The sequence below is a fragment of the Phyllostomus discolor genome, chromosome 5 (assembly GCF_004126475.2).
Source record: "Phyllostomus discolor isolate MPI-MPIP mPhyDis1 chromosome 5, mPhyDis1.pri.v3, whole genome shotgun sequence".
In the NCBI taxonomy this organism is placed as follows: Eukaryota; Metazoa; Chordata; class Mammalia; order Chiroptera; family Phyllostomidae; genus Phyllostomus; species Phyllostomus discolor.
This window is the reverse complement of record NC_040907.2, coordinates 26,168,478-26,188,044: the sequence shown is the minus strand read 5'-3', so window position 1 is coordinate 26,188,044 and position 19,567 is coordinate 26,168,478. Positions and strand designations below refer to the sequence as shown.

The 19,567-nt window shown below is 38.7% G+C and overlaps 1 protein-coding gene across 1 annotated transcript in view; it reads right to left on the bottom strand.

Moving 5' to 3' along the window:
- The window catches only part of MACF1 (microtubule actin crosslinking factor 1), a 325,706-nt gene that overhangs the window by 190,630 nt on the left and 115,509 nt on the right, over positions 1-19,567 (bottom strand). The window contains 2 exon segments of the mRNA XM_036027482.1: positions 260-349; positions 11,404-11,465. Coding sequence (XP_035883375.1) covers positions 260-349; positions 11,404-11,465 — 152 coding nt within the window.

The window sequence follows — 19,567 nt, the reverse complement described above, 5'->3', positions numbered from 1 at the left end:
ATGAGTATATAAGACACATCAATCTGAATTAGGATAAAATCACATCATATGTAAAGTGTAAGTCTTAGTTAGAAATAAATAATCCATATAATAATTATCAATAATAATCTTCCATCAATAATAATCTCTTCTACTTCTTCCTCCCAAATAACAGAGCAAGCAGTGATGGCCACTGCCCCACCATTCAGCAAGATGGACCAGTACATCATACATGGGCCACACCTGTGAAGTCACTCATTAGGAGAAGTGAGAAGCTCACCAGTTTGATGCCCGAGAGGACCTCCAGCAGAGAGATCAGGTTATGGCCATCCCGCAGATCTTCATAAAGATCATTGATGTGCTTGCGGACCTGTGCACGGGAATAAATCAGACTGCTTTTTAGTTACTCTTGAATTACTTTATTATTTACCAAGAATCTCTGTAAACACAAACTTAAAAATTTGAAACTCGAAACAATAATAAAATTCAGGAATTTTCAGGTTGGAGTACAACACATGAACACTTAACAGAGTGTGTGTGTGTGTGTGTGTGTGTGTGTGTTTAATTGAAGCCAGATTTGTAACACACTCTAGCCAACTCTGAACAATAATATTCTAGAAAGTTTGGACAATGAGATGTGGGGGGTGGGGGAGGTGTCTTAATCATCCTGAAACACCTCAGGAATTATTATGGACCAAAATGTGATACGATGGCCAATGATGGACAGATGAGTCCAGCCAGAGGGAGAAAAGCCTTCCAGAGAGTGCTACAAAGAAACTAAAATGCTAGGTATCCAGTGTTTCATAGGGTGTATATCCAATTTAACCCCTCTCTCACCAAATACTTCTAATAGTGAATTTGAGAATTACTTTCCTTTTGGGAAAAACAGTTCCAATTTTCTAACAGAAACCATGAGAAAACAAATATCACTTTGGAAAAATATATGGTTAAAGTCAAATACTGTGCAAAATGCTTTATATGTTATCTCATCTATCCATCTATCCCTCACATCTATAGGGTGGGTTTTATTATTACTATTTTATACATGAGACAATGAGGTACAGAGGTTAATAACTTGCCTGATGTTACAAGTGAAAAAGCTGGCCTCAGTTTGGCCTTTTAAAATTTTAGTCTTTGTCATTAACTACTACACTTTATAATCAATCATAATCTCCTTTTATTTCCTAATCCAAATGACTGTCCTGTGAGTGTTTTATGACCCATATTCTATAAGAGAAACTGAGGCTCTGAAATCTTAAGGTCATACAGCTTTGTAAGTGGCAGCTGCTGGTCTGACTCATTCCAAGTCTACAATAACTTCATTGAGTGATGCTCACAACACAGAATCAGAAGATTAGTAGAAATTAAAAGAAGATTCATTTGTAACATAAATAATTTTCTAAGGCTATATAAGGAGATATGATAATGGAAGCACAGGTCAGACTGATGCTGTTTGCTGACTGTGAAGCGTTAAGGAGGCCATGAGCCAAGGAGTGCAGGCAGCCTCTAGGAGCTGGAAAAGGCAAGAAAAAACAGATTCTCTCCCAGAGCATCCAGAAAGATACAGCTCTCCTCGCACCTTGATTTTAACCATTAAGACCTACTTTAAAATTTAATCTTTATTGTATTTTTTTTCCATTACCATTTAGTCCTTATACCCCCTCCCCCCAGCAATCACCACACTGTTGTTGTCCATGTCCATGAGTCTTTTTTCCTTTTTGCTCAGTCCCCCTCCATCCCCAACGCCCCACTAAGCTGTCATATGCTCTCAATCTATGATCCTGTCATCTGTTTGCTTGTTAGTTGCAAGTTGGTTCATTGAGATTCCATATATGATTAAGACCTATTTGGAAACATCAGCTCCTTCAGAATTTAAGACAATATCCTTGTACTGTTTAAAGCTTACTAAAAATAATAGTAATAATAAATAATTTATTATTTTCCTAGAATAATAATAAAAGGGCTAGTCTCAAAAGCAGTCAATTTCTAACACTGGAATTTTTCAACTAGAGAGTGGGTTACTGAGATTTCTACATTTGTGTGGAAAACTGAACTATATAGTCCTTTCCAATTGTAAAATATCAATCATTCAAAATAGAAAGGGAATCAGAAAAGATAAAGACTGGAATATTTGGAAAGGCTTCCTGAAAGAGAAAGGAGTTGAAAAAACGACAAAATGTTTTAAACGGAAAAAAAGAAGACAGGAAATCACATAAGACAGGTATAGAGGTGGAAGTACACAAGGTGTGCATGTTTGTATGTGTAGGGTGTGTTACAGAATCAGTAACAGGTAGATTACCGAATTGAAGAAAATAGCTCAGATGATAACATAATACTTTCAAATGCTGAAAGAACATTTCTTCAACTTTGTGCTATTTACATATACTCACTATAGATATGACACACTTTATTAGTTTAAAATCCGCAACACTCACATTCTTTCTATCACTTGAAGTCTAGACAATGAACAATGCACCCAGCTTAGACCTGAAGCGTTTGCTGATTTTCAGGGTGTAAATATGCCCACCAGACCAATTTCGGCTCCTAATATAACACTGCCAAATGCATGTTTGGGAAGAAAGTACAAGTAGTACAACCATTATGCAGTATTTTCATCACAGAGATACAAGACATAATTAACCTCAGGAGCACAGACAATAATAACATTTAGTAAAATAATCATGAAGTGATGAGTTTTGAGTATGTACTATCTTTATTTTAAATAGATTTAACTGTAAGTTTATATATTTAATTTTTAATAATGGTTATGCTTAGCAATGAGCTCACAAAATTACCAAAAATTTAATATTTGGCTCTTATGAGCCCATGTAAGCTGGCTCCAGCACACCAGTGGCTCCAAGGTTTTGAGACCCTCTTGAAATGGGTCCAAGGTCTCCAACTTCGCAGCTAGAACAGCCACAGTGCACCACTAACAGAAATAAGCAGTCAGGAGGGTTGGAAAGCAAATGGATCTGACTATTCAATTTTAAACATGTTGAATTTAAAATGGCAACAAAGGAGCTACAAATGGAATGTTCTTGAAGCAGCTGGAAATAACAGAATTCAATTTGGGTCATCAGCTGAGAACTTAAATTATAAGTCATATGCATAGAGGTGCTAGCTAGAGACATGGGAAATTCTGGGCTTTCTGGGTTAGGGGGCAAGAAAGAAGAGCACAGTGCTAAGGACTGAGCCTGGGGGAATAGCCAAAATTAGAAGGCAGAGATGGAAAAACAATCAATAAGGGGGGGTCGGAGTGGAAAGAAGGGGGAGAAAACCAGTGATGGAGATAGACAAAAAACAAAAACAAAACAAAACAAAACAAAAAAACAACAAAAAAAAAACCCCAAGAAAGTATAATCAAGGAAGGGGTGATAACCAGTACCTAATGCTATGGGACAAAGAGAATGAGAGCTAAAAGGTGTTTTTTTTTTTCTTTTTAAATTCTCCTACAATAAGACTGTTTTGTGGTTAAAAAAATTCTTAAAGTGGTGAAATGGAAATCAGATTATAAATGAATGGTAGGTTAAAAATAATCAGAAAATTAACACATTGGTATTTAAGAAGAGACAACAATGAGGAATTTATTTTTGATACATAACACCTGAACATAGGGTATAAAAATCAGAAATGGGCATTGAATGATTATTTAAGTTAATTATAGTAGGACTGAGGACAAGTGAGATCATGTTATCAATAGGATACTAAAGACCAGAGAGTATTTACCCTGGCCAGGTGGCTCAGCTGGTTAGAGCGTCATCCCCATATACAAAGGTTGCAAGCTCCTTTCCTGGTCAAGACATATACAAGAATCAGCCAATGAGTGCATAAATAAGTAGGACAAATCAATGTCTTTTTCTCTTTCAAATCAACTATATATATCACAGATTACTGAAAAGAAAAAGGAGGCACTTTGAAATGTAAAGTTAATTTTACATCAAGGCCCCCAAATTCCAGTTATGTTTTACATCTGTGCACAGCAAAATCCAACCCCCTTCTAACAAACTTAGAAAAAAAAACTAGCTTATTATATCTCTCAGTCTTCCCCTGATAATAATAACAAAGTAATTATGAAAACCAACAGAAAGAGATATAGACAGAGGTAATAAGAAAAGAGAATATAGTAAGTTTTTTCTTTCCTGAAGAATAAGAACAAAGAACAACAGTCTGTTTCTAAGCATATTGGTCACAGCTCTGCCTAGAGAAGGATAAAGAAACAGTGAACATTTACTAGTGCTTCTATGTCTGAATTTTTCAAATGCAGAGATAGGATTTGGAGGGCTCAATTAACATCCCAAGATCACACCACTAGTAAATGGCCGGGCCAATCAAATCGTAGTCGGCTCCATTCTAAAGTCTCTACCACTTCTGCAAATACTAGGTTGACTCTAAAGTTTTCCTCAAATGTCTACTTTCTTTTAAGATGTTATTTATTTATTTCTAGACAGAGGGGAAGGGAGGAGAAAAAGAGGGAGAGAAACATCGATGTGCAAGAGAAAACATCGATCATTTGCCTCCCACATGCCCCCTACCAGGGACCTGGCCTGCAACCCAGGCATGTGCTCTGACTGGGAATCAAACTGATGACCTCTCCGCAGAACAACACCCAACACACTAAGCCACATCGGTCAGGACTCCACAAATGGCTTAAGAAAAAGTCCAGTGAACTAAGTAAGCACTGGAAGTTTCAGAGGTAGCCATGTGAAGCCATGAGTACTCAGAAAGCATCAATATGTGTGTTCCCAACAAATAATCATGCTAGTCTGTCAGCAAATAAGATGAGTGGAAAATTCAGCTATCCAGGTCCTTGACTGTACTCCCTGTGAAAATTGCTGTCAAAATCAGTGAATGCCTCTAAAGAACATAAGCAAACAACTAACAAACGCTTGAAAAAATGCTCAATATCATTACACTCTCAGGAAAAGATGATCAATATTATTAGCCATAAGGAAAATGTAAATCAAAACTACAGTAAAATACCTCTTGATAGCCACTAGGATGGCTACAATTTTTTAAAAAAGGTAAGTGTTTGATGGAGATGTAGAGGACCTGGAAGCCTCATACACTGCTGGCGGGAATGTAAAATGGTGTAGCTGTTTTGGAAAACAGTCTGACAGTTCCTCAAAGCTAAACACAAGTTACCATATGATTCAGTAATTCCACTCCCAGGTATATAGCCAAGAGAACTGAAAAGATATCCAGAAAAAAGTCCTGTACATGAATGAATGTTCATGTATATGGCCGAAAAAGTAAAAATAACCAAAATATCTATCAATCGATTGATGGTTAAACAAAGTGTGGTACATCCATACAATGGAATATTCTTCAGCAATAAATACTTATACATGCTATAACATAAATGAACTTTGAAAACATTACACTAAGTAAAAGAAGCAGCGAAACAAAGGAACAGACCACATATTGTATAATTCCATTTATATGAGATATCTAGAATAAGCAAATCTATAGCGACAGAGAGCAGATCAGTGGTTGTCTGGGACTGGAGGAGGCCATGGGGGTTAGTGGTGATGACTGAAGGGTACAAAGGGTACAGGATTTATTTTTGCAGTGATGAAGATGTTCCAAAATTGAGTGTTATGATGGTTATACAACTCTGATAATATACTAAAAGCTACTGAATTACACACTTTAAATGGGTAAATTGTATGGTATGTGAATTAAATCTCAAAAAAACTATTTTGAAAAATTAATGAAGGACTAAATTTTGAGAGACCCAGCCTATCCTAACCCAGGTCAATCCTCCCGTACCCCCCAGGCATTAACAAGCCAAGGAGAGCTCTGTTCTCCAATTTTTAAAAGATTGGCTTGAAGTTATGTAAGATAACAGCTTCCCCTAACTTTTGAGTGGCCTTTTTAGCAAAGGAAATAAATTACACTTAAGTGCTTGGAGTCAGAATCTGAGCCCAAAGGGACTTTAAAGATTACTTAACTCTAACACTCGCAGTTCACAGATGGGAAAGTGTTGTCTAGGGAAGTTAAATAATAACTCGAGTAACACAGTTTAGCTGGGAAGTGTCAGATCACTGTCGCCTGACTCCGAGTTCAGTGCTCTTTCCCTTCACAAGGCTTCCACAATGTTTGAAGGGTAGAAATGACATATTAGCAACATCTAAATTATAAAAGGATTCCCCCCAAAGGAACCAAGGATTGTCACATAGTATTTTTTGATATCTGCAGAAAACCTGATCTAGAAAAGCTTTCCTCAACACTGTTAAAAGAAAATATAAGCAGCTCAATTTTCTTGATCCAAACTATGTTGAGGAGCAAAAAAATTAACTAAATATAAAATAAAACAAAATAAAATAATAAAATAGGTCATAGGTGGAAGTTTTAAACAGTACGTTATTTACTCTCATGTATACTCATGAAAAGATACAGGAAAAGTAAAAGTGAACCTGGTAACTTCAAATGGATTTCTGAATTTATAGATTTCTAAACTGTAAGAGGGAAATTCCATATTGATTTAGTAGCCAAATTTATCCTCCAGGAAAAGCCTAATGCAAAAAAAAGAGGGAAGAAAGGAAAGAAGGAAGGGAGGGAGGGAGGGAGGGAGGGGAAAGAGAGAGAGAGAAAAAACCCACACAATTATACGTAGTTGGCCTATGCTTTTCACTCAGGAAAGAACTGTACTCAAATGCAGGAAATGAGGGGGAAGGCTGGAATCCCTGCTGGAGTAAGTGGAGTAAGAGAGAGAAACGAAGTATAAAGCTCTTTGCACATAAGAATTCTTTCCTCTTTGTGTGTGTGTTAAGAGTCCCTTAAATTTTGAGAAATCTAACTGTGGTACCAGCCAAGTCTAATTAACAAAGATCCTCTGAGGATAACTCTAAAAATCCACAAGAGGTAGCTTTCCTGAGTAGGCATAGGGAGTAGAGAATCCACAAGCCCAGACATAGGTCTGAAACTTTTAGTGAGGGCCGAGGGCACTTAGAGTGAAATCACGATCTGAAAAGTCAGGTTCAGGCAGAGGTAGCCACAAACCACCACCACATGTCACACTTGAGCAACGAAAGCAACATTCTTCTCCTGGTGTCTAACCAATACTAGTTGGTCAATCTCTTAAATTAAACTCCACTGCTAGTTTCCTCTCACCTTTCCCACAGACACAAATAAGCCAAGAGGCGTGAAAGTGCATGCAGTGTGCAGGGAGCAGTGAAGTTTCTTCATGTGGCCACAGCAGAGGTTGCAAAGCAGAGAGTGCCTGGAATAACAGAGCCATCTACTATCCTGTGTTCACTTAGCCTCAAACAGAGACAAACTGAGAACAAGAGTAAAAATTTAGAGTTTAAAACTTTTGCTGGCTTATCTGGAGTTCTTAATAAAACTCCAGGAAAGCCAGTGGCTTCCAGATTGCATACATGAATAAAAATCAAACAAACTATTCCATCTGCTAGATTAAATATTGGCCTTTCCTGAAGTCAATAGGAACTGACCACAGAAAGCATTTCTCCTCCTCCTTAGGAATTCATGCTCTTGTTTCTTTCTCATCTTCTCATCCTTCCTTGAAGTTCTCTTTGAGAGGATAGACTTTTATCAGCTACCAGAACCTAGATATATGGCAAGGATAATTTAAATAAAACCTAAACTCTAGGGTTTTCTTTTTGATGGTTCTGGCATATAAGCAGAACTCTTAGGTTTAAAAGCTCATATTCTAAGTTAGGTTATTTCTATACTTCAGATGTTTACATCCTTAACAAATTTCTTTTAAGACTGGACCGACAGTGTTCTCAAATATAAAGAGGAAATTAATGTGCTTATTCCAGAACAAAAGGATATCTGGGAATCCAAAAGATCTTAGGGCAACTACATCTAGAACTTGAGAACTTGAGACTTGGTTGTTTCGGTCTTTTATAGCAGTCTACTTGTCAATGGCAACATTAACCTGGGTTATACTTGGGAAGCAAAGTGAAGAAGGCTTGAATTATAAAAAACAAATCTCAATCCCTAAAGTTCAGCCCAAATTTCAAGGAATTCCAGCATGAATGCAATGACTCTGATTAGCAGTGAATCTCCCTCTGAAATATCCTAACATGAGAAAATGCCACTGGAACTGTAAGAGTGAAAGTCTGAGAAGAGATGACAGATAGCCAGGGATTTAAGTAAAGCTCTGGCTGGTCTCCAATTTCTAACAATGCAATGATGTGTTCGTCTAGTTTCTCTCCCTGGGCCTCCTGTCATCACACAGCACTGAGGGAGAGGAGAGTTCCAACAGGCAACATCAGCTACAAATGAATGACAGGCAACCAGAGCATTTGTATTCGACTACAAAGTTTAGGAGGACAAGGTTGAGGCAGGATAAATTCAGTTCTTCCAATTGTTAAAGATGAGGAGTAAATGCAGGGCAAGTTGAGAGCATATTCAGTAGAAAGAATAAATAATTTTGGAAGGAAGACTCATGATTGATCTTCAGCTCCTGTTGTCACTAGCGGCATGATTTTGAGAGGTCACTCGATCTTCTATTTAACAATTCTCATTTTCCCTAGTTGTGAAAAGTAAAAGAAGAAAATACTTTTACCTCCTTCAGGGATATTATAAGGATCAAGCCAGATAAGAATGTGCTTTGTAAACTATAAAGCATTATCAAAATATTTACTCAAGGCAATAAATACTTATTGGATGCTTCTTGTGTCCCTGCTGCAGTGCTTGGTAGAAAAAAGTAGCACAATACACTCTAGCACTCAATGAAGAAACCAATGTTTGAACATACAAGACATCTCTTCAAAGTGGTATGGAATAGAGATGAAGTTGCAGTTAATTTAGTCCAAGAGATAGAGGCCAGAGTCTCAGATAGGTGATAATGAACCTGAGCCTTAAAAGGTAAGTGGGTGACGGCAGAGGAGGCTGGGAAGTGCATTCCAGGGGGAAATAAATAAGTAAAGAGGTGTGAAAGTACAGTGTTTAGGGAGCAGTACATTGCTTCGTGTGGCTACAGCACAGGCTACACAGGCGAAGAGTACCTAGAAATAATGCTGGACAGATTGGAACCAGGTTATGAAGGGCTCTGCATCATGACAGAGTTACATGTTATCAATCAAGAGGCAACTGTACACACACTGGAAGAATTAGAGGAACATTGGTTTTTTGTCTTCCCCTTCCTTCTTTGTGCTCACACTGAAAAAATAAAACACAGTATCTGCCTCCAAGTTATAATCTAGCAGAAAAATAAATGCTATAGGTCCTATAAGAGAAGTACATAAGGAGTACAAGAAAGGGCAGAAAGGGTAGTCAATTCCACATGGTGGAGGCAAAAAAAACATTATTAAGGAGGTGTCAAGTTGGTTTTATCCAGGCAGAACAGAGGTGGGGAAGGTGTTCCACAAAAAGGAAGCAGCATGGGAAAGATAGAGTCATAAAATAGCATGGCATGTAGTTTGGCAAGAGCTTAAGTTATGAGAGATATATGATGCTATGAACCTGGAAAAGTAGGCAGAAGCCAGTGCCAGTACTGCAAAGGCCAAGTTCTAAAATTTCAATTCTGCCTCTTTCTAATGGCATGACCTTAAACAGGGGGCTTGACCTCTCTAAACCTCACTGTCTTCACTGATAAAATGAGAATATTAAAAGAATCTATAGCACAGGGTCACTAAAGAATTGAAACTAATATAAAATAATATTGAATGTCAACTGTAATTGAAAAAAAATTTTAAAGGTCACTGAAGGATTAATGTGAAGGACTTAGTACAGAATGCCTGATTTGCAGCTAACACTCAATAAACCACTACTACTATTATCACCAGCATTATGTATTATAGAAAACTTCAGTAGGAAACTATAATAGTGGTCAAGGTGAGAGATCAAGAGGCCTTGGACTAGAGCAGAGGTTAAGAGGGATGAGGGAGAGAAGTCAGATGCAACACTTTCTGAGCTGGAAGTGATTACAATATGATTCTAGGTTCCAAACTTGGACAGCTAGGTATATGAGTAAAAATATTTAGTAATCTGGGATATGTTGAATATAGGATATATCTGGGTAACACCCAGGTGAATGTGTCTAGCACACCATGAGATATGCAGGTCCTTGGCTTAGGAAAGAATTCAGGAAAAGGCTCTATCATCACCTCCTTATCTACATCTTATAGTTTGAAAATCACTGTCACCTGCAGTGCCCATTAAACAAGTGGCCCTAAGGAGCCACGTCTGATTTATGTAACCATCTCCCATAGTCCATCTACAAATGGACATCTGACCCATGGAGGAATAGAAAACCCCGGCCAATCAGGAAGTTTCTGTATGTGTCTTTAGAATCACATAGTTGCAGTGGTTTGCATCACCATTTGAAGGACAGCTCACACACAAGCAATGGGAGAAATGTGAAGAAATGAATGTAAGAGAAATACAGAAAAAAATTTAAATGAGGGATTACAAGGTCTCATGAAAAAAGAGTAGCTAGCTGCTCAATAAACTTTCATAAAGCCCAGCTGCATCTGTACATCAGATCCTGTGAGATCCCCCGTACCCTTTTCTACTTGTACTTCCTTGCATTCCATGCAACCAGACCAAAGCAGAACAGAGGACAAAACAAGGAAATGGCCAAGGTTAGGACCCTGGGGAACACTGACACGAAGGAGTCAGACAGGGAGAAAAGCCAGTGAAAGAGGCAGGAAAAAGGCATTCATAATGGGAAGAAGTAATTCAAGTAAGAGCAGTGTCCTAGAAGCCAATGTGAGAGAAGGCTTTAAGGAGTAGCAAGTTAGTCAACAAATATCAAATGCTACAGAGAAATCAAATAAGAGAGAAAGGTAAAAAGAGACTACTAGATATAGCAATTATGAGGTCATTGGTGATCTTTCCCAGAGCAATAATGATTATAACGCAAAAACGTTTTTTGCAAATCCTGACGGCCATGTTCGTCATACTGTTTATCCTTAGGTGGGTCCTTAACATGTCTCAGCCTTGGTTTCTTCTATGCTTAAAAATAATAAAATCTGTCTCCAACCCTAGCCATTCTAGAAGTGTTCTGTATTTTAAACTGCACAGTGGTTTCATTCATATCTATATGAAAAATTCTTAAACTGAACATTTAAGAATTGTGCAGAGAGAGAGAACACAGTATCCCCTCTGCCCCATCCTTAACATAGTAATCAGACTTAAACAGAGAATTTTAAAAGGGGCTTATAAAATAATTTGAAAAGTGTCCTTTGAATCCTAGGAATCACCCCACAGTATCCTCAACCTCAGCCTTCTGAGGTAATGGCATGTACTACTGTCCTCACCAAAAAAACTGACCAGTGAAAATTTTCATAGTTATGACTATGTTCATTATTTTAAAAAAATAAAGCTCACATGTATCTCCAACAACTTGAGCACAAGGCTAGCAATCTAAATTATCTGAGAGAAGGGACTGATAGATCCAGGTTAAAAGCAGCCAGTGATGCTAGGGCAACATCTGTGAAGGAGTCCTACCTTCATCAGGTGCTTGTTGACCCACTTGGTGAACGTTTTCTTCTGAACGCGGTCCCGTTCATCTGTAAAAGAAACATAGAAGGCACTGATTTGGCATTCCATGGACGACAAATTCCCATACCCCAGCTTCTATAGGACACTTCCACAGAACTACAAGACGGCATCCTGTTGTTGGGAAGGTTTGGCCTGTCTGAACTTTCTCTTCTGTCCTGGCCATGTTACTTTATATGAGGGGGGACCCAAAAAACCACAGGATTATCTTCTGGAGGGTAGGCCCCTCGTAGTATAGGCTTCCTCCTCGAGGTGAGTGTTCTAGAAACCCATCTGTATCAGCATACCAGCTGGCATTGCTGTGAGAGGCTGCATTTGGCTTCAGTGAGTTTTGTTTGAAGACTCTTTCAACGTATTTGCCTACTTCATGGATGGGTGATTTACGAGCACACCCACCCACCCACACCACACTGAGTGTTCAGCAGTTTTTGACCAAAAACAGCATGATCCCCATGTCCACCTGATCTAAGCCAGAGTGACTTTTTTTTTGTTTCCTTGGATAAAAAAAAAAAAGTCCTCAAAGGAAAACATTTTGCCGATGTGGAAGAGGCGGAACAAAAAAATGGCAAAAGCACTAAAATGCATCAAAATCAACTAGCTCAAAAACTGTTTTGAGCAGTGGGGAAAGGGATGTGACAGGTGTATTGCATCAAATGGAGAGTACTTTGAACATGACTGAAGTTTAAATATGTAAGAATACACACACAATTTTTATAAATAAATTCCGCTCTTGGTGGGGGGGGGGGGGTTCTCCCCATAGACTAAACAGAATCACGTGCCTCAAAAAGCATGTCATGGTGAAATCTCCTTAGCATCATAATTCCCCAGTGAGCAGAGTGATTCCCTGCTTCGCCTACAGCAAGCTCCAAAAAGTCAAAGCTGTGAATACAACCAACAAAAAGAGTGAAGTGGCATGGGCATTTGAGACACATACTGCAGTGGTTAAATCTCACTCTTCATACATGGTTCTGCCTACTCAATGTTCCACTCACTCTGTCTCCTCCCCCACCAATTCCTTCATTCCAATTTCCTCACCAGCCATTACCAAGCAGTCAACCTTAAAGCTGCCCAGTTTACCCCCACTGTACATCTCCTCCCCCCTCCCTTCTCCTAAGTCTTTTACAGAGGCTACATTTATTTGTAGGCAAACTCTCCTTCATTCTCAATTTTGTCCACTGCTTTAATAGAAACATAACTATCAATACTTGACAATGACTGCTCCACACCTGAGCTTCTCCCACAATTGCCAGCTCCCCAGAACCACTTCCTGGACTCTGATTCATTGGCCCTGCTCCTTTCTATTTATTTGAAGCCCATGCCCTTCCCTATACCATCTTGTTCAAATCATCCTCACTGTCACCAACCATTCCCGGCTGCCCACCCCCCTCCATATGGCAAATCTACCTTAACCTTTTCTGACAACTTGGTTCACATTATTATCTCCACATGCACCCTCTGGCAGGACCCCCAAATTACTTCAACATATATTCTGACAATACATCTGAGCCTACTTGACTCCACTGACCTTCATCTCCAATTCATATCCAGCCACCACACTGCCACATCCTGGGCCTTGTTCCTCCAAACAGCTATTCAGCAGTCTTTTTTATTAACCTTTCATACTTCCTAATCATTCTTAGCCTTCGATCACTCCAGTTTTATTTTATTAAGAGCATCTAAGATTATCCCAGTTTATGCTAGACAACATGGTTAAGCAATCCAAAGCTGCCATCACTAATACCCCAGGAGTTCCCACCTGCCTAACCTTCGACTAGTCTACTCACCTTGACAATCTCCAAACCTGAATTATCACCATTCCTTAACTCTTCCATTTCTTCTCCAAGTCAGAGAACATTTCAGAAGAAAGTGGCAGAATTATACAAACCTGGCTCACTAGTAATTCACACAAACTTCAGTTAGGTGTTCTCTTCTACTGCCCAGGCATTCCCTTCTTTCTGATTCCCCAGCTACATAGGTATCATTCCAAACAATGTGAAGGATCTCTCTCCACTTCCAGCTGAACTGCACTTCTATGTACTTTTCTGAGTTTATAGTCATTCAATAGTTTCACCTTCACACCCTTCAGCCTTGAATCCTTTCCTGCTTTTCAAGGAACAATTCTCTCTTCCTATTATAGACCACAGAACTTAGGAATTAGATTGGACCTTAGAAGTTCCCTGTTAATGCATGAATCCCTTCTGCAAAAAGAATCGTATATTCAGGGTTAAAAAGTCTGTCCGAACCTTCACACATCCACACCACCACTGATGCTTAAAACTTAAGATAATAGAGGAAGATCCAAACTGTCTACAGAGAAGGTGGGAGCTACACTCAAGTTCTCCCAGCGCCAAACTAGATTTACAACTAAATTATAGATCAATCAACCTGAATAACTAACTGAAGGCTGGCTAAACAGAGGTATTAAAACCAAGGATCTACAAAAGAAGCCACACTGAAACTGAATAATGTTGAAGGTAAGCTGTCTGAGAAAAATAAAAGTAAAAAGATAACAGAAAAGTCACCTCATAAAGGAACACATAGTAATTTAATAGTTCCATAGTATCATAAACTGCTTCTTTATAAATTCTACCTATTGGCTCTCATTTGAAACTGCCAGAATTTTTTTTGAAGTCTAATCTACCTTTCACTCCATAGAGTCCTACAGCTAATTTGAAACCAGGATTTTTATTAGATCTAACCACTGTCATTCTGATCACTTGATCTTTTTAGATGCTGATTCAGTTATTCAAGATTATCATCATCCTTTCCAAGCCTGTATCATCCACAGCCTGAATCAGAATCAGCTTGCAACTAGTCTCATCTAAATCACTGACACACTGCTCATACTATTTATTTTCTCCTCATGGTATGCTACTTTCTTCCTCTCCATCTCTCCAAATGCCATTTATTCTTTAAAATCCAACTCATTAATTCATTCATTTATTCTTTGCATAAATCTCCATTAAGGATCTAGGCTACTTGGAACATCCTGTGTTATACAAAATCAGTCCCTACCTTTGAAAGAGATGACAGTCTAACAGAAAACAGAAATACCTTCAATACAATTTGATAAGTGCTGTAAAAGAGTAAGTTTAGAGTGCTCAAGAATGTAATCGCCTACCTGGGAAGGGGAGGAAAGCATGAGAAGTTAGTGGAAGTTCCCAATGAGTGACTCTCCCTAAACCTTACAAGATGAGAAGTGAGCCAGAAAGAGAAGGGACAAAGCTACTACCTCATGCAAATTCACTAGGAGCTTATGTTCAAAGAACAGCACAGTATTAAGGATGGTTGAAAGATAGATGTATTAGGTAGTGGTGATACTTAAAACTAGATAGGATTCCATGGACCAAATTATGACTTTTCATGACAAGCCAAGGAGTCCAAATTTTATCACCAAGAAACTGGTAAGGGGAAGGTAAGGGACACCTTGAAAGATTTTCAATAGGAGAATGACATGATCAGATTTGTGTTTGAGAAAAATTGGTAACCTTTCCTGACAACTCCAGTTCTCAACAGTCTCTTTGTTCTCCAAAGTTTTATGGTACTACTATGCTAATCACTCCATCAGCACTTATATAATTATACAGAGCTCTGAACTTTTAATATGTTTACTCTTACATCACCAATAAGATCATAAACTCCTTAAGGAAAGAGACCACACTTTACTTTTTTTGTATCTCCCGTGGCTTCTAACAGCTAAAGCTCTACATAAGACCTAAAACAGCCCTGACTCAGTGGACTGAGTGCCAGGCTGCAAACCAAAGGGTTGCTGGTTTGATTCCCAGTTAGGGCACATGCCTGGGTAGTGGGGTCAGGTCCCAAGGTGGGGGAAGTGCGAGAGGCAACCACACATTGGTGTTTCTCTCCCTCTCTTTCTCCTTCCTTTCCCCTCTCTCTAAAAATAAATAAACAAACAAACAAATAAATAAATAAATTCTTTATAAAGAGAGAAAAAACATTCTTAGAAATGAAAAATCCTGTAACTGCAGATACAGATGAAACTTAAAAGATAATGAGATTATGAACAATTTCCTCCCCTTCGCTGACTACTCTTCAGCATTCAACTATTACCTACTCTAGGAGATTTTCCCATCCTTTGCATACACTAGTTTAGGTCAGCTTGTCTATCTGTCCTATTCTATTAGGAGCAATTAAAGAATAGACCCAGGGTTGGAATGAACGCCCACATTTGAGACACAAAGTTCTGTGTTCTGATCCAACATAGCCTACAACACTGTCCCAGTGCATTATGTATTATTTAAAAAGCAAATGAGAAAGCAGCCTTTGCTTGTTTCCCTGAAGGGCAGAGAAAAATCACAAATGGTTCAAGAACCTCAAGAAGCACCAACCACCTGGAAATCTAAACACTATATACCTGAGCTGACAGAAAAGAGAAAGAGAGTCAGACTATTCTGACTCTCTTGACCTCTTCCTTGACCTTATGGAGTTTACAATCTAGTGACAGAGACCAACATGTAAATAATTAACAAAAACACCAAGCAAATAACACACCAAACAAATAACAAGCTGCATCAAATCATGTTGATAAACACAGCTGATTAATTCTGACAGAGGAGTAGAACTCATGAAAGGCATGGTGTTTAAACTAAACCTTGGATGACAAATAGGATTTTGGCAGTCCCAAAAGGGGTTAGGCAATTCCAAACTAAAGAAATAGCATGAGCAGGGATTTAAAGATAAAGAGGTACACAGGAAGTGTTTTAGGAAATGGTGTAGCTAAGCACAGTGTACACTTAGCAATGTAATGAGAAAGAAAGCTAACAAGGTTACTTGAGGTCGTATCACTCCAGAAAGCTAGAGGAGTATGCATTTAATTCAGCAGATAAAAGGTTAGATACCACTGAAATTTTCTGAACCAAAGGGTGTTTTAGAAAGATTAATCTGGCACTGGACTAAAGGCCGTACTGCAGCAGAAAGATACTAAGAAGTAGAACTAGTTAGGGGTCTCCTGTGACAAACAAGAAATAAATCTAAGACCTTGAAGTAGGACATAGGCAGTAGGAATGTAAAGAGGACAGGTAGATCTGCATGACAATGTAGGGGCAGACACAACAGCCCTTAACTATCAACTAGATAGGTATGTTCAGCAAAAGGATAATTTCTAGAACAACTAAGAGGGGGGAGTTGTACCAGGAGATAAGGAAAATAAGCGGCACAGATTAAATAAGGAGTAGGTTAGATAAAGCAGAAGAAAAACAATGGGGTTTTAGTACCTTCTTGCAGATAGTTGAAACCTTAGGTAGAGTTCAGAAGAGCAGTCAGAATTGAAGGTACATATCCGAGGCTAACAGTTAACAGCTGAGGTTGTCGAAAATAGAGCAGATAGCCTATTTCAATAAGTCTTCCTAAATTACCACTTTGCCCATATCACCTCTCTATTCAAAAAATCCTTTCATGTCTTCTAGAAGACCAGAGGGGCAAGTCCAGCTCCTTAGTTTCCATAGCCCGTTACAACTCTATGAAATTCAATTCCACTTTTTATTCACCATGTGTTAGGTGGTTGGAGGAAATAAAGGTAAGACATGGCCTCAGACCTGAAAAAAGTACAACCTATCTACTCTCACAATTTTATCTTTAGACTCTCCCCTGCATGAATCAGCTAGGATCTTTCTCATCTCATTGTTTCCAAACTTAACTTTCACATTCTTGCTTTTGTCTACCCTCTTCCCCCTGATGGAATATATATCTATCCTCCCTGGCTCATCTACCATATTTTTAGGAGTATAAGATGCACTGGACCTTAAGATGCACCTAAGTTTTAGAGGAGGATAATAGGGGAAAAAAATTTTGAAGCAAAAACATGTGGTAAAATATTTAATAACCTGTCACCCCACTCCACCACTGCCACCCCCCCACAGTGAGCCAGGTAAGCTACATTCAGACTGTAAGACACACCCCCATTTTCCTCCCAAATTTGGGGAGAAGGTGCATCTTACAGTCCAAAAAATACAGTAATTTAGAGCCTCCTTACCAGATCCACTGAAGCCCCACTTCTTCCTTAACACCTTTCTGGCCATGCTAACATCTCTGGATGCCTGCAGATACCTGTGTTTATTCAAGTTACTAGACACCCAACACATGAAAGTTATTGTTAGATAGCTCTATACGTAAACCCCATTTATCTCTCTGAACTTTTAGCTCTTTGGAATGAAGAACCATGTTTTAAATTTCATTAAGTATCCAACATTTAGGATAACAGTAGGCACTCAAAGAATACTCATTCATTTAACAAATACAATGACAGCCCATTATCTGCCAAGGTTATATATCTACTGGGACACTGTCAAAGGGTATTTTCAAAGCCAGACTAACAAATATTCTCAAATAATAATTAAAAGACTGCTTTCCAGCAGGGAGCAGGGATTTCCACTCGGATATCCCTTCTACAGTTACAGCTTTCCCAAGTTCTTGCCACATGTGGACCCAGGAGCTTCCTACCAGTCATGTGAGCCCAGAGAAAACAGGATGAATTGGAGATCAAACAAATTGCCTCACCAATCATGTACAATGGCACCATCATTATAAGTGATTTCTTCCTCAGAAGTATATAAGCCAACTTTAGGAGGTAAGACTGCCCGAGATATATATTGTGTTTACTCTGTGTCAGGCACTACACAAGGCCTATCTCATTTAGCATTTGACTTAATCCTCACAATTACCAAGTACACATCATTTATCTTTGTTTTATAGTTCAAATTGATGCTCAGAAAGGCTTCTTAATAATTTGTCCAAAGTCACACATAAGTGGCAGAATTGAGATTCAAATTTCAGTCCGAGATTCAAATTTCAGTCTGTCATGGACTTTCAACTACAACATTACTGCCACCATGAAATTAATGGAAGACAACATAATATAATCCTATATAAAGAAAGGAAGAGGAGCCCTGGCTGGTGTGGCTCAATGGACTGAGCACTGGCCTGAGAACCGTAGCATAGAGGGTTTGGTTCCCAGTGAGGGCACATGCCTTGACTTGTGGGCCAGGTCCCCAATAGGGGGTGTGTGAGAGGCAACCACACATTGATCTTTCTCTCCCTCTCTTTCTCCCCCACTTCCTCTCTGTCTAAAAAATAAAATAAATAAAATCCTTAAAAAATACTTTTAAAAAATAAGGGAAGAGGAGAGGTGCAAGCTATAACTATAATACGGATTCGTTAAAGGCATCTATAACCAAGGGCTGCTGCAGATTTAGAATGTCTGCATGAGAATTGAGACTTGGGAATTTGGGGGAGTGATAAATCAAGAAACTTCAATGCAAAATTAAAATTTGATGTTCTTTCTTAGGAAAACCTGAACTTTATTAGTGGTAATTATTTGCACTATTAAGAATTAGAGTACAGGGCATAAATTAAAAAAAAATATACCAGGAGTAAGCATGGTGGCAAAAGAAAAGAACCACAGAGGTGGAGGGACCATATAAGAGAAGGAAAGAGGGAGAAAAGCTCAATAGTTTCTGGAGTATTTATTAGAGTACCGTATTCAGGAAAACTAAGTACTCCACAGATACAAAGACATAAAGAAATTTAATGTCTTTATGTCTTAATGTCCTTATGTCTTAATGTCTTAATACCCTGGCTGGCATAGCTCAGTGGATTGAGTGCGGGCTGCAAACCAAAGTGTCGCAGGTTCGATTCCCAGTCAGGGTACATGCCTGGGTTGCAGGCCATGACCCCCAGCAACCGCACATTGATGTTTCTCTCTCTCTATTTCCCTCCCTTCTCTCTCTAAAAATAAATAAATAAAATCTTTAAAAAAAAACTTAATAATCCTCAAGAAATCATGTTCAAGATGAAGAAACTGAAGTCAAGAGAGATATAAGAACACAGACAAGGTCATGGGGGCAGAATCAAGTCTATAATTTGGGTTTCCTTCCCTCTGGTTCTTACCTTATAGGATACTCATCTCCCCACCTTGAGTCTAAGGTTCTACTATAAAATGAACAGTTTGGACTACGTTAATGGTTCCCAAATACCAGTTTGTGAACCAGTCATATCAAAATCACAAGGGAAGCTTCGCAATGGGCCAAGTGCTTTAATATCCTATAACCCTTATAATGACTTTATGAGTTAGGGCCTATTTTAATCTCCTTTCAAC